The sequence below is a fragment of the Neoarius graeffei genome, chromosome 26, assembly GCF_027579695.1.
Source record: "Neoarius graeffei isolate fNeoGra1 chromosome 26, fNeoGra1.pri, whole genome shotgun sequence".
In the NCBI taxonomy this organism is placed as follows: domain Eukaryota; kingdom Metazoa; phylum Chordata; class Actinopteri; order Siluriformes; family Ariidae; genus Neoarius; species Neoarius graeffei.
The window spans coordinates 40281963-40304724 of NC_083594.1; the positions used below are offsets into that span (position 1 = coordinate 40281963).

Sequence of the window (22762 nt, forward strand, 5' to 3'; positions counted from 1 at the left end):
TTCTGCATGGCAGATAATTTACTTTTAGATGTAGTAGTGTAATAGGAAAAACAAAAGACCCAACTGACATGCATACTGCTTGTCCTGAGTAACTGATTCATTCACTGAAAGGGGGTGTGTTCAAAATAATAGCAGTGTGGAGTTTAATTAGAGAATTCATTCATTCTGTGAAAAAAGTAGGTGCCATTAATTGTCCTTCATTAAGGAATAAGGGAAGCAAATGTTTCACACATTGTTATAAAATATAGCTCCTTTCTGATGAACAATGTAATTTGATTAAAAAGTTGATTGGAGAGGGGAAAACGTATAAAGAAGCTAAAATGATCTCAAATGCTTTAAAATGGAAACAAAAACCTGAAACACACAGAAGAAATCAAGTAACTACTGTTAAAATGGACTGAAGAATCATCATCTCCAAAAAGATCAAAGATGATCTAAAATCACCTCTAAGTACTGTTACAGTCAGAAGATGTTTGATCAAAGCTAAGCTATCAGCAAGAAGCCCCTGTAAGGCACCATTGTTGAAAAAACAGCATGTGCAGAATCGGTTAAAATTTGCCAAGGAACACATCGATTGGGCCAAAGAGAGATGCCGGAATGTTTTGTGGACTGATGAGAGTAAAATTGTTCTTTTTGGGTATAGTGGTCATCGACAGTATGTCAGACGACCCCGAGGTACTGAATTCAAGCCACAGTACACTGTGAAGACAGTGAAGCATGGTGATGCAAAAATCATGGTATGGGGATTTCATACTAAGATGGTGGGCCTATCTATTGTGTACCATGGATCAGGTTGAATACATCAAAATACCTGAAGAGATTACGTTGCCGTATGCCAAAGAGGAAATGCCCCCAAAATGGGTGTTTCAACAAGACAACAACCCCAAATACATGAGTAAGCGAGCAACATCTTGGTTCCAGACAAAAAGGGTTGAGATAACAGAGTGGCCACTTCAGTCCCCTGACCTCAACCCCACTGAAAACTTGTGGGGTGACATGAACAATGCAGTTTCTGAAGTAAAACCCAAAAATTCACAGGAACTATGGAATTTAGTTCATTCATCCTGGGCTGAAATACCTGTTTATAGGTGCCAGAAGTTGGTTGACTCAATGCAATGCAGATGCACAGCAGTTACCAAAAATAACAGTTATGCAACTAAATATAATTATGAATTATAGCTATGAATTAGGGCGGCACGGTGGTGTAGTGGTTAGCGCTGTTGCCTCACAGCGAGAAGGTCCGGGTTCGAGCCCCGTGGCCAGTGAGGGCCTTTCTGTGTGGAGTTTGCATGTTCTCCCCATCCCCGCGTGGGGTTCCTCTGGGTGCTCTGGTTTCCCCCACAGTCCAAAGACATGCAGGTTAGGTTAACTGGTGACTCTAAATTGACCGTAGGTGTGAGTGTGAATGGTTGTCTGTGTCTATGTGTCAGCCCTGTGATGACCTGGCGACTTGTCCAGGGTGTACCCCGCCTTTCGCCCATAGTCAGCTGGGATAGGCTCCAGCTTGCCTGCGACCCTGTAGAACAGGATAAAGCGGCTACAGATAATGAGATGAGATGAGCTATGAATTAGGGTGGCACAGTGGTGTAGTGGTTAGCGCTGTTGCCTTACAGCAAGAAGGTCCGGGTTCGAGCCCCGTGGCTGGCGAGGGCCTTTCTGTGTGGAGTTTGCATGTTCTCCCCATGTCCGCGTGGGTTTCCTCCGGGTGCTCCGGTTTCCCCCACAGTCCAAAGACATGCAGGTTAGGTTAACTGGTGACTCTAAATTGACCGTAGGTGTGAGTGTGAATGGTTGTCTGTGTCTATGTGTCAGCCCTGTGATGACCTGGCGACTTGTCCAGGGTGTACCCCGCCTTTCGCCCGTAGTCAGCTGGAATAGGCTCCAGCTTGCCTGCGACCCTGTAGAACAGGATAAAGCGGCTACATATAATGAGATGAGAATGAGCTATGAATTAAATATAATTCAGTTCAAGGTCGAACAGAAAAATGTTGACAATGCTATTTTTTAACGGATTAATATTCCTTTTCTTTGCTTCCTGTAAAAGAATAGCGCAGACTTGATAACATTTGTTAATGCTCTTATTTGGAATTGAATGTGTAATGTTTCCACTACATTTGAAATAAGCTTTTAAAAATATTTCACTTTATTCACTTTTAATGCACTGCTTTTGATTTGAACACAACTGTAAATGAGATTGTCAGCTAGCCAATAGGCTGACAAACAGTATAGCTACAGGAGTGTTATCCACTGCTGGATAGAGGAGACAACATTTAGAGTACCATAAGTGATTACCAGGATGACTAACGATACCATTTCCAATTTCCTGAAGGCCTCTAAAATGTATGGAAAGAAGACAAAGACTGATTAACAGGAGAACAGAGACTCCAATTTGACTCTAAGACAGAAGTGCGAAGTGGTGGTTCTTTGATGCTTTTGATTATGAGGCCGACCTTGAATACCAACTGCCAGGACATAAAAATGTGCCTGCTGTCTATTCAATTTTCTTCTTACATTTGATATCACTGTTGCCGTAACTGGCAATGAAACATGTAAATGGTTGTTTTGGCCTACATTTACAAAATGCAATGCATGGTGGAATAAAACCAGTAGGTCAGCAATGACTTTTGAAGTAATGAAATTTGAAGGCAAATTGCTCTTCCTTCAACACAATCAGGCTTGTTGGAATTCACCATAATGGGGCGTCTCTACAGGGAATAAGGAAAACAAGCAATTTTGATTGTATGCACAACAGTAAGGATGGAAGTTGATATAATTTGCATAGTTGGATAAATATTTTTAAAATTTTCTCAGTTAATTTTAGCCCAAAAAAACAAAACAAAACACACACTTTTTTTTTTCTAATATCAGGTCACCATCAAATTTATTGGCCAAGTACATTCACATTCCTGCAGAATCAGTTTTGGCTAAAGCTCACAGAGCATCTTATATCTACATGCTTTTTTGGACAACAAGCTTCAGAATCTTTAAGGCTGCAATTTGATCTATTTAACAATGCATTTGGGGTTTTGTTCAAATCAGTTGGTGACAATTAACCACAAAGTACTCACAAGTTTGCTGACTGGCTGGAAAACACAGTGACTGGTCAGTTGTGATGTCACTCAAATTACCTTTTTCCTGCTGAAGTAAGCCTTTTTTTTTTTTTTGGCTGTGTTTAATGATGAAAGGTACCAGACCCTAACAAAAGCTAGATGTCTGGCTTGTGAAACTAGGTGTTTACGTACTGGGACAGGGAAAAAATATAGACAGTATAGGTACTAAATAAAGTAAACAAGTACAATGGATGGATCTCATAAAACATCACTGTATGGTAGAGAAAGTTGAGGTACATATTACTTGTGTCATGGAGGTATTTAAAGGGATTTATTAATACAGATATGAAAGCTTTTTTTTGTAGTTTGTAAAACCATTGATCTTTGGTTTCTTAGTAACCAAGATATTTGCAGACGTCTTAAAACAGGCAGGAGCAGCGTACTGATCCGGGGATTGATTAGATATTTATCCAAACACAGTACCAGAGTGTGATGGAAGCTACAAAATCTGGGCTAGCTGATTTTTCAGTATGTAGACTGGTGGTGGCAGCTTTTGAAAACAAGTAACACCAGTTCAATTATTCTTGTTGCCTCACTAGTGCACATTTCTGGCAGATCTCCTGCCAGGCTCTCCAGTATTCAGTGGTTCATTCATTAGCTTTTACCTGTATACTGGAAGTATCAATGGCCAGTGCTTCCCAGAGTAGTATGAGGGCAGATATCAATGGTCAATCCCTTCCCTAGTTGGCCATTTTGTTTGCCCAGCATATAAAATGAAGCCTCCAGCATAGAGCTGCTTATTTATGTTACTGTTTAACAGAAAGTGGACGTCTGTATTATTTAGTGCACAGGAGCCGAAGCTTGTCTTTTGTTGAAAAGATGTATGTTGGGAAGAAATATTATCAGTGATCTTAATCTGCACTTCCTGTCATGAGTCTGCACCCTCAAGCTTTTGCCTTTTGTCCTCAATCTCTTTGCTTGTTTTTTTTTTTTTTGTTGGCGATAACTCACATTAACAATTAAGATTTCCAGATGCAAAAATTTTAGGATAAAGGAATTTTCAGTCATCTAATACAATAGAAATGGTTCTGTACATAATAGACACACTGTCTATGATTACATTTTTTGTGGAATTTTGTTAGATTGAATTCCAGTCATTTGCTGTGAAACAAGATCTTGGTAGCCACTGAGTATTTTTTAAACTAGCCCCCTGTCCTGTCCACCGCTTGTCCTCAGTGTGATATTTGCCCCAGTGGGCCTTTATTAGCATTTGAATTTAAAATGCATGGAGTTGTAAATGAGAACTTTATGAAGATTAACATAGGTTGAACTGCTGATATAAATAATGAAGCTCTATGCACCTATGGACAGGCATCCACTGTTACATATACTGTATACATGAGGACAATACAATAGAGCAAAAATGAAACAAAAACACATTTCTAACTCCTCTAATATGGAGAAAGTTTGATGCAAAAAGATCCAAACTCTGAAGCCACATCAACACATTTTTAAATTCATTATCTATACTACATCATAACATTCTCTATTTAAAACAGCTAAAAAGCAGACTAAACAAATTATCTGAGACATGATTGCCAAAATCAAACTCAGTACACTGGTATATAAATTGGTACTATAGAATTTAAACTGAAACAGTTACTGTGAAGCAGCAGGTGCTAGAAACAAGTACTGAAAACATTTTTATATAGTCCTATTTGGTCAGTTTACCAGACATATTGATGCAAATCTAAAAGGTCCAGTACCAGTTATAAATTATAAAAACTCAATTTGATGTGACAGCAAGACTTCAAATTACAGTGGGGTACGTAGTATTTTTTTTTTTTTAGAAACAAATTTATTTCATTGGGAAAATAAATTAAAACCGCTCTCGCTCATTACAATTCCCTGGATTTTTTTTTTTACAAGATGAAATTCTGTTGAAAAGCTATTTTCTCCTGCAGTGCGATTCCATTTGCAGTCATTCAAGTCTGCCCAAAATCAAAATTCACCTGTGTTTCTGTAATTAATTTAGACTTAACTAGCTCCTAATCATAGGGTGAAACTAGAAGTCACACTATGAATTTTAATATCAATAATTATAACAAAACTCTCAAATCTCTCATATTTTGTAAATATGTGCACTGCTGAGTTCACATTTTCCTATTAAACTGGTCAAATGTCAAAATGGGCAAAAGTGAATGACAAAACAACATTGTTTACCAAGTCTATTTGTGAATAATTTTAGGAATAGTTTATATATTTAAAAAAAAAAAAAAGCAGCTTTACAAATATTTGACAATCCAGATTTGAGTCTTGAGAAATGGAACAAAAACAGTGCTACATTATCATGTTTTCCATCAGAAACTGAGGAAGACCAAACTGTTACATTTACTTGAGATGAAACACACAACGTTGTTCAATGTACATTATGTAATATAAAAAAGACTGATCCAAATGGTGCATGGCTTAAAAAAAAAAAAAAAAAAAAAGACAAATAAGACCCATTTTTTTCAAGACCTATGGAATACATACCATGCTAATCACCCTTTAGCATTTCTGTTAGCCTTGCTTGCTAGCATCTTTGTAGTAATTATTTTTAAAACAAACATCCTTGCTTTGGGCCATATAGTGTAGTGCCTTTTTTTTTTTTAAATATATTAAAAGTTTCACGTAGAGCAAAAAACTCTAAAACAAAAATCAGTAATTCTAGATCATGTTTTCTATAAAATCACTGAAAATGAGGCTACACTGGAGGAAAAAAAATTAAAAACACCTCACCCATCTGAAACATTTATCGTTTCAAGTAGGATGGCCAAGTTCAGCATTTTCGAGATGAGCCTTAACATGTCTGTTGCAAGCACTTCGATCACTGAACCTCTTCCCACAGGAAAGACAGCTGTACGGCTTTTCTCCTGTATGGATCCTAACATGCACGCTAAGATGACTCGATTGCCTGAAGTTTTTATCACAGTAGGGACAGTGATATGGTCTCTCCCCTGAATGAACTCTCAGGTGAACTTTCAACAGTCCTCGAGAGCTGAAACTCCTTCCGCACACCACACACAGATTAGCTTCAGGTTCACTTTGGTAAACTGCAGAAGGTTTGTGGACAGGTTGAACGTTCCTCTCATTCACGCTCCCTGTGCTTATGCATAACTCTAAATCACAGCACAAGGCAAAAGAAACAGTCAATTTACATATAACTTAACAATTTATGCTAATATTTGTGTGTGTATAAATGAGATCATATCTGCTTACGTCTTGGCATGCATTGTTCTTCCTCCAACATCAATACTTCTGGGAGGCTCTCCTTTTTCCTACATGCTCTCTGATTTTCTATCCTCGGCTCCATTTTTCGTTCTCTTCCAAATTTTGGTAGTTTGCCAATTCCACGAGCTCTTATCATAGAATATCTATAATTGAAATTGAGTGAAACTTAGTACAAAGAATTGCATAGATACATTTATAAAGAGATAAAACACTGTTCTAAGAGGTCTATTTTAACCCCTTTAACTTCCACTCTTGATATTTACAATGTTATGGAAATGTTTCATAACCTCCATCAGCTCTGCTAGCCTTCATTATGCTTTCCAGTTACAATTAGGCTAGGTCAAATGAAATATGAGAATTTGGCCACTTTTTTTTGGTCAGGACTGAACACACACTATATACAGCCGCATGGTTGTGATCCTTGGGGTCCAAGCACTAATCCATAAAGAAGCTTAGCAGTGCAACTGATGTTATAACACATCATAATCTCAACTCAGACATGCTGATCCTGAGGAAAGTTACTTGAATGACAGCTATGACCCAAACTCAGCTTGCCTCCTCACTATCAAACCTTAAATTAGTCCCAGCCTCAGCTCACAGAGTACCTGACAAATATTGTACACATTTCTAGTCACAAATCTTAGAATATTTATGGTTGGATATAGTTTTCCCATTAGGTTTTTGACAGCAAATCAAACATCTGATCAAACCACCATGAGCTCAGTGAGCTTTTTGAAACATTATATTTCCACTGGATTGGAAACTAAGCTAGACATAACATTCCATCTTGAAACAGTTTATTAGAAGTTTTGTTTCAAGCAATTAATGACATGATATTTAGAAAAGTTTGCTTACAGTTTTTGCATAAACTCAGGTTCTGGTTTTGAGAATAATTTTAAAGCTTCTGTCGTTGTACAAATGGAGTGGAAATTGGGCCTCAAGATTTAAAAAAAAAAAATTTTTTAACAAACTTTTTTTTGTTGATTTCAACACTCTGATAATGAACAAATTTTCCATCTCAGGATATTAAACCAAATATTTTGGGTTTTTTTCCTTGACATTTTTTGCAAACCTGATACCAAAGTGTAGGCAGGTGTCTGAAAAGCATATCAAATTGAATTTCAATTAAATGTTTTGCTTTACAGATATAGTGCATAGACACTTCAAATTATAATAATTATACACTGTATCAAATGTATTTTCCATATTTCCAGATGTTTTGCCACTTTTCATTGTACTCGCAAGACTTCAAGGAGCTATTTTCTTGTACACAGTAGAAGACGTCACCCCTTTTCTGATCCTGACAACTATAAAAAAAAATTTAAGTGTAAGAAGTTTTTATTGTAAGACCCAAAACAATACTGATGATTAAAATACTCATTTTAGCTAGCTTGGAAGGACATAGTGCATGCTAAGTATGGATAAACACATTTTTCTGTATCTTGAAGAGAAATTCTTTCATGGAATGGCACTTCTGTTTCAGCATTTATTTAAAAAAAAAAAAAAACACCCACAATGATTCAATTACGCTGCCTTGGGAACTACAAGAAATGTTGATAATGTATTGCCAACAATTAATCTACAAACCTTCTTGAGGCTAGGTATGTGATGTCTCGCTCCTCATCTTAGATAAATGTAATGAAAAGTAGTGACTATAATCTGTAAATCATCATGGCCACAATTATATTCACTTTTTTTTTTTTTTAAACAAATGTCAAATTTAACACTGTACTTATGCGTTTACAGAAATGAAGGCTTGAGGTTACCCTTCAGGAAAGTCAATCTGGAATTAACCCAAATTAGGATTTTTAAGATTTAATCCACTGTAAGAAATTTTCTCTGAAAAAAAATATAATTATTTCTGGACTATAGAGCGCACCTGTATATAAGCCGCACCCGCTCTATTTTTTAAAAAAATTAAAAAAAAAGAGATACAAGCCGCACCGGGCAATAAGCCGCAGATATCTATGTTGAAAAATTAGATATTTACTGCATGTACAGAACGATTTTGTACTGTAAATGTACATGTATGTACCTGAACAGATTCTTTCCGAACAGTGCCTTTTAACACGGCAGCAACTTTGCTGATTAAAACGGAACAGAACCAAGAGAAAATAACCGGTATTTATCTACCTTCATTTCTCCTGTGTTTGAAACCACAAGTCACTTTAATCATCTTCGCTGAAACCCATGAAGCCGTCTTCTTCAGTGTCGGAGTTGAACAGCCTCAGAAGCGCTTCGTCACATCTGTCTCCATCAGTCTCGCTCTCCGTGTCACTGTCATCCTCCGGTGAAGTTACAGTGGTGCTTGAAAGTTTGTGAACCCTTTAGAATGTTCTATATTTCTGCATAAATATGACCTAAAACATCATCAGATTTTCACACAAGTCCTAAAAGTAGATAAAGAGAACCCAGTTAAACAAATGAGACAAAAATATTATACTTGGTCATTTATTTATTGAGGAAAATGATCCAATATTACATATCTGTGAGTGGCAAAAGTATGTGAACCTTTGCTTTCAGTATCTGGTGTGACCCCCTTGTGCAGCAATAACTGCAACTAAATGTTTGCGGTAACTGTTGATCAGTCCTGCACACTGGCTTGGAGGAATTTTAGCCCATTTCTCCGTACAGAACAGCTTCAACTCTGGGATGTTGGTGGGTTTCCTCACATGAACTGATCGCTTCAGGTCCTTCCACAACATTTCGATTGGATTAAGGTCAGGACTTTGACTTGGCTATTCCAAAACATTCACTTTATTTTTCTTTAACCATTCTTTGGTAGAACGACTTGTGTGCTTAGGGTCGTTGTCTTGCTGCATGACCCACCTTCTCTTGAGATTCAGTTCATGGACAGATGTCCTGACATTTTCCTTTAGAATTTGCTGGTATAATTCAGAATTCATTGTTCCATCAATGATGGCAAGCCGTCCTGGCCCAGATGCAGCAAAACGGGCCCAAACCATGATACTACCACCACCATGTTTCACAGATGGGATAAGGTTCTTATGTTGGAATGCAGTGTTTTCCTTTCTCCAAACATAATGCTTCTCATTGAAACCAAAAAGTTCTATTTTGGTCTCATCCATCCACAAAACATGTTTCCAACTTTCTGGCTTGTCCACGTTATCTTTAGCAAACTGCAAATGAGCAGCAATGTTGTTTTTGGAGAGCAGTGGCTTTCTCCTTGCAACCCTGCCATGCACACCATTGTTGTTCAGTGTTCTCCTGATGGTGGACTCATGAACATTAGCCAATGTGAGAGGGGCCTTCAGTTGCTTAGAAGTTACCCTGGGGTCCTTTGTGACCTTGCCGACTATTACACGCCTTGCTCTTGAAGTGATCTTTGTTGGTTGACCACTCCTGGGGACGGTAACAATGGTCTTGAATTTCCTCCATTTGTACACAATCTGTCTGACTGTGAATTGGTGGAGTCCAAACTCTTTAGAAATGGTTTTGTAACCTTTTCCAGCTTGATGAGCATCAGCAATGCTTTTTCTGAGTTCCTCAGAAATCTCCTTTGTTCATGCCATGATACACTTCCACAAACATGTGTTGTGAAGCTCAGACTTTGATAGATCCCTGTTCTTTAAATAAAACAGGGTGCCCACTCACACCTGATTGTCATCCCATTGATTGAAAACACCTGACTCTAATTTCACCTTCAAATTAACTGCTAATCCTAGAGGTTCACATACTTTTGCCACTCACAGATATGTAATATTGGATCATTTTCCTCAATACATAAATGACCAAGTATAATATTTTTGTCTCATTTGTTTAACTGGGTTCTCTTTATCTACTTTCAGGACTTGTGTGAAAATCTGATGATGTTTTAGGTCATATTTATGCAGCAATATAGAAAATTCTAAAGGGTTCACAAACTTTCAAGCAACACTGTAGCTCTGAAGGTGCGCCGCTCTCTTCGCGTAGCAGTCCAGCCTTTCGGAACCTGTTGGTGATGGTGGATTCTTTCACAGCACTCCACGCTGTTAGGATCCACTGACAGACATCAGAAAAGGATGCTTTTCGCATGCGGCCAGTTTTTGTGAAAGACTTCTCACCACTTGTCATCCAAGTCTCCCACTCAACCCAGAGTGCAGCTTTAAATGCCCGATTCACACAGATGTCAAGTGGCTGCAAATACTTTGTTGTACCTCCAGGAATCACAGCTGGAATGGAGTTTGTTTTCTTGATCGCTGCTTTCACAGAATCTGTGATGTGGGCCCTCATGCTATCCAAAACAAGCAGTGCTTTTTTCTGGTGAAAAAATCCTCCCGGGCGCTTACCGTAGCACTCCGTTAACCATTCATTCATTAGGCCTTCCATCATCCACCCTTTGGTGTTAACTTTGACCACTATGCCTTTCGGGAGTTGTTCTTTCGGCATAGTTACGCGCTTAAAAATCACCATTGGTGGAAGTTTTTGTCCGGATGCCGTGCATGCCAGAATGCAGGTGAAGTGCGTCTTCTCTTTTCAACAACACGGATGATGCACCTGTCTTGTTAACAGTCTTGGTCAGTGGCAGATCAAACGTCAAAGGGACTTCATCCATATTTATGATGTCGTCTGGTCCGATGGAGTTTTCTTGTATCTTTGTTTCAACGAATTTGTGGAAGTTTTCAATTTTTTCCTGATAGTCGGGGGGGGGGGTTGCTGACAGAGAGTGGTCCGTGCCCTAATGGACAGGTTTTTACGTCTCATAAATCTGAAACACCATGACGGCCCAGCTTTGAAATCTTCAATATTCATTTCGCGGGCGATTGTTTCGGCTTTCAGTCGGATCTGTATAGTGGATACACCTCGGCCACCTGCTCTCTGTGTGTTCACCCAGTCCTCCAGGACATTTTCAAGTTCAGGCCACCTGCTTTTATGTCCTCTGAAAGCTTTTCTCGACTTTTGGCATTGCATGAGCTCTTCCCGCTGCCACCTCCAACGTCTCACCATAGATTCATTGATGCTAAGCTTGCGTGCAGCAGCGCGGTTTCCTTCCTGGATAGCAAGCTCGATGGCCTTCAACTTAAAACTTGCATCATACGAACTTTGACGTGCGTGTTCTATCTGCTAAAGATCTGCTAATTCTTCTTTGCATTGATTTTTCATTATAAATGTTCAGTATTTATAGATGATAGTAATATATAAGCCCAGAAGAGGTCAAATCTAAACATAGGAAACAGGCTAACTGAAAAGATGTTTCCAGAATTAATTGCATCCAAGTCAAAATCAAGTACGGTACTTTATGCTATCCTGTAACAGGGTAGGGGTCAGTTACATATATACTAGGTTTGTTGTAAAATACTATTTACCCAAAAGTATGAGATTCTGAATGATGTGGCAGTTCAAAATAATTCAGATAATAAAGTCGCATGTTCACTGTAAAGCCATTAGGTATTTTCACAAAAATAAGAATCAAAATATCTGGTGAACAAAATGTTCCTTTTATCAGTGAGATGATGTATCATAAATGTTTACCAGTATTTGAATTCGGTCTTTCACAAAATTTGCAGGAATTCTAATGAGCGAGGCTTCCATTTGGTTGAAGAAGAAGGAGGGGGGAAAAAAAAAAAAAAAAAAAAACTACAAGCACCTACCCCCACTGTTTACCATAAACTTAACTTTTCACATCAGTTCTCATGAATTTGCATGAATTGAGGAAATGGTTATTAAAAGGAAAAAAAATATCAAGAAAAAATAGGAAATGTTTCAGCAATGCTGTAATGGGTATAATCATTTAAATATTTGTTCATTTGTCCTCTTACAATGATGCTACATAGTTCAGTCATTAAAGTAAGTGGTGATGAAGAGAAACCCAATTAACAAGCAAATAAATGCTTAGTTTCATTTCAGTAAACTGTTTGGCAAGCAAAAAAAACCCCCCTCATCCTAGCACCTCTCAGTGAGATATAAAATTTCTATGTACAACTTGGCTTGAATTAATTTTACAGTTGTGCTCATAAGTTTACATACCCTGGCAGAATTTGTAAAATGTATACCCTCTCCAACCCAATTAAATTTGTTGAGGCATGAAAAATCTTCATGCAGTATGATTTTTATACACTCCAATAACTAATAGAATCAGTTATAATTAGATATCGCATATTGAATGATTTTGAGGATGCTGCAAATTTGCAACAATGGTCCAGAATGGTGATTTATAGATATCAGTATGAATAAATATACTGAATAGAAATCAAACAAAACACAAAGGACAAACCCACATTATATTTGGAACCTCAAAAATTGTTAATATTTTCTCAAATTAACAATACAAAATCAAAATTTTGGTGCCAAGACACGATGGTCCTTCAACTCTAGGTGTTAGAGACCCATTGACCCATCTTTTCGATGGCCAATACTAGAAGTTGACGGGTAATTTTCTGCAATGAAGGGCTTCAAAATTCCCATTCGGGGATCCTTCGGAGTGCATTGTGCATACTCGGGACCCAGTCATTATGGGAAACACCTAATGCTGATTTGAGTGCAATCAGCATGCTGTTTTGACAGAGACTTTGTGAAGTCTTCTGTCAGGTATGTGGTGGTAGAGGAATCTGTGCAGGAAGTGTGTTTATTAGCAGGTGTGATATTTACAAAAACAAAACCAGAGTCATAAACATGGCTATAAACAAACATGACAGTGATAAGGATAATACTCATCACCGTGGGCGGCACGGTGGTGTAGTGGTTAGCACGGTCGCCTCACAGCAAGAAGGTTCCGCGTTCGAACCCAGCGGCTGGCGAGGGCCTTTCTGTGTGGAGTTTGCATGTTCTCCCTGTGTCTGCATGGGTTTCCTCCGGGTGCTCTGGTTTGCCCCACAATCCAAAAGACATGCAGTTAGGTTGACGTGAGGTGGCCTTGGGCTGAGGTGCCCTTGAGCAAGGTACCTGACCCCTGACTGCTCCCTGGGTGCTCTGGTGTGGCTGCCCACTGCTCTGAGTGTGTGCGCGCGTGTTCACTGCTTCAAATGGGTTAAATGCAGAGATGAATTTCACTGTGCTTGAAGTGTGCATATGACGAATAAAGGTTTCTTTCTTTACTTCACAAAGCCTTAGTCTCCTTACAGCACATGCTAATTGCTCTCAAATCAGTATCCAATGTATCCCATAAGGACTGGGTCCCAAGCACACGCACAACATGCTCCGAAGGATCCCCGAATGTGAATGCACTTTAAGTCTCGGTGAAGGTTAGGCTGTGTCACTCATGTTCACTTCACTGGATAAGAATGAACACCTTGTTCCAGTTCTGAAATTTTTTTTTTTGAATTCTTACCTTTGTGTGAATGAAGTGAGCATACCATGGGGTTTTGACCTCTCCGTTTGACACAGGGTCCTGCTAAATGTCCCCCCCCATTTTTCCTCTTTTATGTTTAGAAATCTCTAGGGTTTTTCCCCCCCCAATGATTAATTACTTTTGGTAAATTAAAAAAATCTGATGTCTTTGTTTCATTCAAAACTATTTGCACGTCCAAAAATGCAGCAAAACCTTCCCATACCAATCAGTAACAACTAACTCGGCTGAATGAAGCACTATAAGTGTGTCCCCTGTCATGTCGGCGTAGTTACCATTGCTATGGAGTCACGTGACTGTGCAAAGCCTCTATTAGAGAAAATTATAATGAAACAAAAATTAGCCATTTTCATTTATAATTTTGCAATCATGATTGTGCATGCGATAGGATGACTGATTATTTTGTAGGGCTATTTGAACTGTTTGATGCATCTCTTTCTGTCCTGGTTCACAATGCAGAGGCTGAAAGGGTCTTCAGCTGTAGCAACAGAATAAAAGGTTAGCCTCCGCAACCAACTTGGTATCAGTACATTGGACCACCTTGTTCGTCTAAACTATGCCAAGATAGGCTTTGAGGACTTCCCACTTGAAGAAGCCACAGAACTTTTCATGCAACCTCATCTGAGGTGTATGTAAAATCTCTTATTTACCTTTAGGCACAAAGGCTTCATGTGCTATAAAATAAAGAATTTTCTTGAAATGATTTGAGTTGACTGACTCCTTTGAGAAATTCACTACCTAACACACCTTATTTTAAGAGCTTCTCCCAAATGCTTTTTCATGCCAAGATTGCACCAGAGGGCCCAAAATTTGCTTCAATATTTCAAATTTTCCTGGGGGACCATTTCCCCAGACCTCCCTAGCAGATGCTCCCATTGACACCTTTCTCTCAATTTCTAGATAATACCCCGCTTCAACTGGCAATCCAAAATAAAAACAAATATTCAAAAAAAGTTCAAAAAAACATGCGTCATCAACAATAAATGCAACTTCTTTGAGTAAAATAAACAACAGTTTCTAATTATAATGGCACATGGATCAGGAATATGTGGTCAAATGTCATTTATCTCTGATGATAATACCAGAAACAGTTCATATTCTTTTTCAAGCACAACAGTATGTTAACATTTGAGACATGCAAGTTCAGTGTACCCATCTCTGCAAAGCCTGCACCTTCCTCTTTTTTCAGCAAACTCTGGTAAATGGTTGACACCATCAAATCTTACAGCTTTTGGTGGAGCAGGAACAGCGAAAAGTCTTGGCTGGGCTTGGTCATCCTGCTCCAGTGAAGGATGACCTCATTTTCGGACCCGTCTTGGCTTTCCTGCTTTGATGAGTGAGTCACCCATCTCAGCACAGAACTCGACTAGGGGCATGACTTTGGTTGGCTCATATGCCGACGATACAGTAATCAAGCATTTACAATGGCCAGGTCAATAAGATAGTACAAGATACGAATGTACCACCTTCTGGGATGGATGTTGATACGGCAAAGAGACATAAGCATGTCAGATAGGTCCCCTCCACCCATGTGACTGTTGTACGAGCTTATGAGGTTTGGCTAATCAATCTCTATATACTCCTTGGTGGTTTTGCACCAACAGTGACACTTGTCAACAGGTGTTACATCCTGATGTGATGAAGTTAACAACACAGACTTGTTGTCATACCACTTGACAATCTTTATACCTGACTTATGTTCGTGTAGCACATCATATGAGCCTCTTCCCTTTTTCTTGAGCTCACTGTCTGTTGCCAGTATACAACCACAGAGTCACTGCTTTACAATGGTACCCATTGCCCATATTCCTCAATCTCACAGCTTGTCAATTAGCTCAATGAAGGTGAACCAGTTGTCAAAGTAAACTTTGTAATTTAGTCCATGTGGAATCCCTTACATCAATTTGAGGACAACTGAGACCCCAATGCCAATACCTTCAGGATCATCAACTGATCCTTTCCCTGTTTTGATCTGGAAATCATAGACAAGGCCAGATACACCATCCATCCATTATTTATAACTGCTTATCCTGTGCAGGTTCACGGGCAAGCTGGAGCCTATCTCAGGATAGGCTATGGGCGAGAGGTGGAGTACATCCTAGACAAGTTGGCAGGTCATCACAAAGCTGACACAGAGCCCATGTTTACATTAGACCGTATCAGCGGATCATCAGATTAACGTTTTTAAAACGATTAGTGTGCACACAGCAACACCAATACACGATTTGCGTGCACACAGCAATACCAATACACGGATACGCTCGGCTCCGCAGGCATCCTGCGCTCCAAATCACTCCGCCCTGAACAGCGAGTGCCCTCTGGAGGGTGCGCACTCCGGCCTTGCGCAGCTCACAGAGCGCGCGAGTGAAGTGAACAAGCAGTGTTTTCGGGACTGAGCCGCTGTGTGTGTGATCCCAGCGCACATCACTTACCACTTGCAAGTGGAAGGATGGCAAGCCTAAAGACAATCATAACTACACAATGGGCAGTATTTGCATCAGTATTTGCAGTATTTTCATACTTTTATACTCTTTAATGAAAGGTGATACAAGGCGGAAGTCCGCGCCGTTTTTCAGCAGTCGCGTCACATGACCAACGCCAGCGAATCAGGAAGGTGGATGTCACAGTTACGTTGTCCAATGAGACGCCAGCTAGAGCTCAGCACAGCGTATCCGTGTATTCTGAATGTTTACACAGCACCGGAGCTGACACGATCTGGATTGAATACGTGGACGCTGGCGGATTCCCGTTTCCCGGCGTTTCCAGGCGGTTTAATGTAAACGGACAGTGCATCCGCGAAGAAAACGAGACAGATACGGTCTAATGTAAACGTAGCCAGAGACAAACAACCATTCACACACACATTCACACCTACGGTCAATTTAGAGCCATCAATTAGCCTAACCTGCATGTCTTTGGACTGTGGGGGAAACCGGAGCACCCGGAGGAAACCCACACAGACACGGGGAGAACATCAAACTCCACACAGAAAGGCCCCTGTCGGCCTCTTGGCTTGAACCCAGAACCTTCTTGCTGTGAGGTGACAGTGCTAACCACTACACCACCGTGCCACCCCAGATACACCAGCCATAGTAAATACCTTTATACCCTACTTGTGAGGTTTGTTTTTCACATATTGCTTAATACCAATTCTACTCTTGAACGATATCATTTGTTCATCAATGGACAGGTTTTCCTCCATCTGTAGCTTAGCACAGTTATCACAAACTTTATCTAATGTTGGACAGACTTTGAAAAGAGTGTCGTAACCAACTTAATTTTTCTCAACCTGATTATTGTTGTCATTTGTATGGATGAATGATCTGAGCTTATCAAATTAACTTCAAGACATAACACTTGCCACAGGCTCATATCGGGTGGCCTTTGCCCAGCAGAGTCGGTATGATGGCATCTTTACAACTGACATGAGGACATGCATGCCAGTGAAGATTTCTATTTCACCAACATTTGTGTAGAGTATTTCTCTTTCTTTGTAGTGAGCATAGATGCTGGTCTGAGTGGCAGTATCTTCAAAAATAGACTTGTCCATGAATTTGCAGAAATACCACAAGGGTGTTGTTTCTTCTTTCAGAGGTGGATCAAATGGCTGACCCTGGAATGTAGTATTTGGATTCTCACTTGTTGCATGTCGTCTCCAGGTGTATGTTGGAGTAGTCTTTGCAGTTTTTCCAGTTGAAGTACTTGGCTGGGGTTCATCAGATGTATCAGTGATGCATGCCAACATTTGCATTTCAACATTCAGCCTTTCATCTGTGCCAAAGAAACATCCATTTCAAAACTTGAAACTGGATTGCTATCACAGTCATCAGGTTCTTCATGAGGATTGTTGGCCGGTTCATAACTTATCATTTTCATCATCACTAGGTACTTGGTCATCTTCATCTTCAGAAATGTTGCCATCAGGAATGAGGGCCATATTTAGCACTTCACTGAGTGTAAACCGTCTAGGATTGACCATGTTGTAGACATCATGAATATGGCACCTTGAAAAGAAAGAGAAGTCTGTTTGGTAAAAAGTGCCCTGCCAAAGTCGAATAGTCATCACCATAATAGAAACGTGCCCTAGCTTTTCTTAGTAAAAGAAAGTGGGCTAAATAATATTTTTTCATAAATTAGGTTTATATTGTATCCACAGTAAATTACAAGGCTAATCATACTGAGAAACAATGGTACAAGTCTATGGTATGATTTTATTTTGATTCAGGTAATGATCCATTATGGACCATTGTTGCAAATTTGCAGTGTACTAAAACAAAAAATTCTCTCTTACTCAGCCAACCATTTATTTATGTCAATCATAGTTCTTTGAGATCTAGAAACATTACTTTTTCATTCTATGCAATGGTTCGATCAAAATGCAACATCTGTGATCCTTACCTCAAATATGTTGAGATTTTTCAACAAAGTTGGTTCTCCATGGAAGCTGCCATTTGCAATCAGATAAGGGTGACATCTAGTGGGTATAGGTGGACCTCATGTTGCATTTTTACAACAGTGGGCTGTAGAGATAACTTTATTCTACCTGTTATACTGGATCTTTATTTTTATATAATCAATCATTAATTGATTTATTGTTACATTTTTGCAACATTGGCCTGGAGAGGGTTGGAGAAGAATGGGTAGCAGCAGGTCAATAAGCATATCGGTCAATAAATTAAGTGTAGTGGGGCAGCTACACGATGATGCTTTCGGGGAAACCCTGCCTTAGTTCTTAATACTGTGTATTGCCCCCTCGAGCATGAATGACAGCTTGCAGTCTTTTATGATATTTGTGGAGGAGTACCTTTATTTTCTCAGATGGTACAGCTGCCCATTCTTCTTGACAAAAAGCCTCCAAGTCCCATAAATTCTTAGGTTGATTTGCATTAACTGCACATTTGAGATCTCTCCAAAGTGGCTCAATGATACTGATGTCAGGAGACTGTGACTGCCACTCCAGAACCTTCACTTTTTTCTGCTGTAGCCACTGAAGGGTCAACCTGGCCTTGTGTTTCGGACCAGTGTCATGTTGGAAAGTTCAAGTGCATTCCACGCGCAGCTGATGTGTGCAAATTGTCCATCAATATTTTATGATAATATGCTGCATTCATCTTGCCAACAAATTTGACTAAATTCCTTATGCCTGTGGAGCTCACCCCCCCCCCAAACACATCAGAGATCCACCTCCATGCTTCACAGTAGAGATGGAGCACTTTTCATCAGAGGCCTTGCTGACTCTTCCCCAAACATAGTGTTTATGGTTGTGACCATAAAGTTCAATTTTGGTCTCATCACTCCAAATGACTTTGTGAGGTGCTGCTTGGCATATTGTAAGCATGCCGTTTTGTGGCACTGGCACAGTAATGGCTTTTTCTGGCAACTCAACCGTGCAGCCCACTTTTATTCAAGTGCCTCCTTATTTTGCATCTTGAAAGAAACAGTTACACCACTTTCTTGCAGTGAAGCCTGTATTTCAGCTGAAGTAGCTTGAGGGTTTTTCTTTGCATCTCGACCAATTTTCCTGGCAGCTGGGGCTGAAATCTTTCTTGATCTACCCTGGTATCAAGAGAACCACTAATTCTCCACTTCTTTATCAGACACTGAACACTACTGACTGGCATTTTCAAATCTTTGGATATCTTTTTATATCCTTTTCCTGATTTATACAGTTCAACTAAATTTTCTCACAGATCTTTTGACAGCTCATTTGCTTTCCCCATGACTCAGCAGCCAGCAGTGTCAGTGCAGCCTTGGGTGAAATGTGCAGAGATCTCAAGAGCTATGAACTCGTTGACTATTTATATACAGACACCAAGTACAATCAAACATGTCACAGGTGTGGAAACTTACCCTTAAAAGCCAATTAAACCTGGCTGTGTCAACTTGTGTGTATAGTACCAGACCAAACATTCAAGGGTATGTAAACTTTTGATCAGGGCCATTTGGGTGATTTCAATTATTATTATTTAAAAAAGGAACACGCAATTATGTGATAATTAACGGCTTCACGTGACCACTATACCAAAATAAAAGAAAGGTTTTCTGCATGATCAGTCATATTTTCCCAAATTCTGCCAGGATATAGAAACTTTTGGACACAACTGTACACCCAAAGTAATAATTTGTAGTCATGTAAAATGTAAGAATACTTACTAAAAATCTAATCTTGGTTTGCTATTGTATCATGGTTTCATGATTAGTCTTGGCATATGATCGGGTGGTTGCCTCACCCTTTGACTTTTCCAAACGACAGATTACAATGCATTTCCGTCCATTACCATTTCATTGTTTTTAAACCAGCCAACTTCCTGACTCCAGCGGGTATCCCTTTTGTCAAGTTTATTTGTATAGCGTTTTTTAACAAGAGACATTGTTGCAAAGCAGCTTTACAAAAAAATTAAAAACTTGAAACATGAGCTAATTTTATCCCTAATTTATCCCCAACGAGCAAGCTTGTGTGTCGTACTGTAACTGCAAAAAAAAAAAAAAAAAAAAATATATATATATATATATATATATATATATATATATATATATATATATATATATATATAGGTAGGTTTTCACAACACCCACTCTCTGGACACCCCCATATCTAACAGTAACCTCCATTTCCCAGCACAGGGGATGCAGACTGTGCTGAAAACCCTCTGGCTGTGTAGTCTGCTACTATTGTAAACACATTCCATTGCTACCTCTGCTGCTGCTCCTAAAGTGTTTGTAACAGTGGGAATGGCAGTGTTGACCATTACTAAATGAAACAACTGGTTTTTTTGGCTATGAAGCTGCACAATTTTTTTTTTTGTCCAAGTGTGACACTGTTCCTCGCAGCCACTCTCTTTTTCTACATGTAATAAATACAATGTAAAAGGATTTTTTTAAACAGAAAAGGCACTCAAAAATACAAAAATAACAATTAGGAAATTTGATATTTTCATTTCCTTTTTTTTTTTATACTGTATATTTTACCTAAAAATTTCACCAACAGCTTTGTATTAAATGGTTATTAATACTGTGTAACCATGATATGTTGTACACAATATGGCAAAATGTTTATAGACACTTGACTATTGCACCCAGTTGGTCTTCCCCAAACTGTTGCCACAAAGTTGGAACCACACAATTGTTTAGAATGTCTTTTTAAATGACCAGGGAATTACGGCTTGGTTCTCCACACTTCATTTTAACTAACTAGAGTTAGCAAGCTAGCTCTCTGAAATTCTGTGACATGGGCACTGCTGCTTGATCAGCCAGACACAGTACAAGCTTATTTAGGTTACTATGAAGAGGTAAAGCTATCAATAATTATCCAAACTTACCACCTTCTGTAGCTTATTCATTTTTTTTTATCTCCCTTCAACTCAGCGTGCCATCTTATAAGTCTTTACAGCAGAACAATATCCACCAGTTTCTTTCTCCCAAAATGTGATTCAAGCATAAAAAGTATACTAGTCAAATGAGTGGACAGTTAAAGGGTTTAAAATATGAGATGTCTAAGACTTACCTTTCTCTCTTTTGGAGTTCTTTATCCTGTTCTGCTGGATCATAATTATCGCATCTTTTAGGCTGCCCAATATTCGCTTTGCTTGTTAATGGAAGCTGTGGAGAGGGAAGAATGACAAAATTCTTATTATTTAAAAAAAAAGACAATTCAAAGCTATGATAAACACCACTAAATGTGTGTTTGGGTGCTGTGTGAGACGGCTGCCTCTCCAGTAGCTCTGTAGTTTTTAGCTCTTTAAACCTCTTTTTTTTCCACCTTTTTTTTTTTTTTTTTTTTTACTTTTTTGCTCTTCTTACGAAGACAGTGTGTTTTACTATATAACATGGATATATTTAACTTTAACATGCAACCAGGAGGCAGTTTTCTCACTTATTCGAGGGAGGATCTGCTGGCCCTGAAAACAATAGGACGAGCCGGGATACGACACCCCATCCCGGCGGAGCTGAGGAGGAAACCCAGGGGCTGCAAAGCTGGAGCTAAGCTAAAGGCTAGGCTAGCGCAAAACCGGCAGCGCTACAAACCATCCATTCCCTCCGTTATCATGGGGAATGTGAACTCGCTGCTGAATAAAGTCGACGAGCTTTCCGCTCTGAACAACCAGTGGATTTATCGGGAGAGCAGCTTATTTATCTTTACGGAGACATGGCTAACACACCTTGTACCGGATGCTAACGTGGACCTGCGGGGATTCACTAACACATGTGGGAAAAGCAAAGGTGGGGGACTCATCATTTATGTTAACAACCCCTGGTGTAACCCGGGACATATCTCCGTAAAGACAGTTTTATGTTGCCCGGACTTGGAGCTGCTAGCTGTTAGCCTGCGGCCATATTATCTGCTGAGGGAGTTCAGTCACGTGATCACCATCTGTGTTTACATCCCTCCGAAGGCAGATGCAGCCGCTGCATGTGAGAGGATTCACTTTGTCACAGCAAGGCTGCAGACACAGCACCCTGAGGCATTTATCATCATTTCTGGGGACTTTACTCATGCTACTTTGGACTCTACTTTGGCTGCTTTTTACCAGGCTGTGGATTTTCCAACAAGGAACAACAGGACAATTGACTTGCTGTATGCTAATCTGAGGGATGCATACAGAGTCACACCCCTCCCCCCACTAGGGAAGTCTGACCACAACCTGGTTCTTCTACAGCCGAAGTACACCCCCCTGGTTCAAAGGCAGCCTGCAACAACTAGCTCCATCAGGAGGTGGTCCCCTGAAATGGAAGATGCCCTCAGAGACTGCTATGACATCACAGACTGGGATGTGCTGCTTAGCCCACACTGTGAGGACATAGAGGGGCTGACACACTGTGACAGATTACCTCAACTTCTGTGCAGACGTGGTCTCCCCCGCTAAGACTGTACGGTGTTACCCTAATAACAAGCCATGGGTAACACAGGAAGTCAAAGCTGTCCTCAACAGGAAGAAGGCCGCTTTCAGGAGCAGGGATAGGGAGGCGATGAAAGCAGCACAGCAGGAGGTGAAACGCTGCATGAGGGAAGCTAAGGACAGCTACAGGAGAAAGGTGGAGCAGAAGCTGGAGAACAGCATGAGGGAGGTCTGGGAAGGTGTGAAAACCATCATAGGCCACAATACAAAGACCAGAGTCGTTGAGGGGATAGTAGAGAGGGCGAACGAGTTGAATG

The 22762-nt window shown here is 39.8% G+C and overlaps 1 protein-coding gene across 3 annotated transcripts in view; it reads right to left on the minus strand.

Annotated features, from left to right (window-relative positions):
- Positions 1-22762, minus strand: part of si:ch211-86h15.1 (uncharacterized protein LOC558435 homolog) — a 103501-nt gene that overhangs the window by 7117 nt on the left and 73622 nt on the right. Inside the window, exons 3-5 of one of the 3 annotated variants that reach the window (XM_060909785.1) lie at positions 21113-21207; positions 6312-6466; positions 5832-6211 (exon numbers count right to left, since the gene is read on the minus strand). In XM_060909785.1, coding sequence (XP_060765768.1) covers positions 5853-6211; positions 6312-6466; positions 21113-21207 — 609 coding nt within the window. In that variant the 3' untranslated portion in view covers positions 5832-5852. Of the gene's footprint in view, positions 1-5334; positions 6212-6311; positions 6467-16634; positions 17613-21112; positions 21208-22762 lie in introns of those variants that run through there. The other 2 variants (XM_060909784.1, XM_060909787.1) reach the window with 2 other exon arrangements.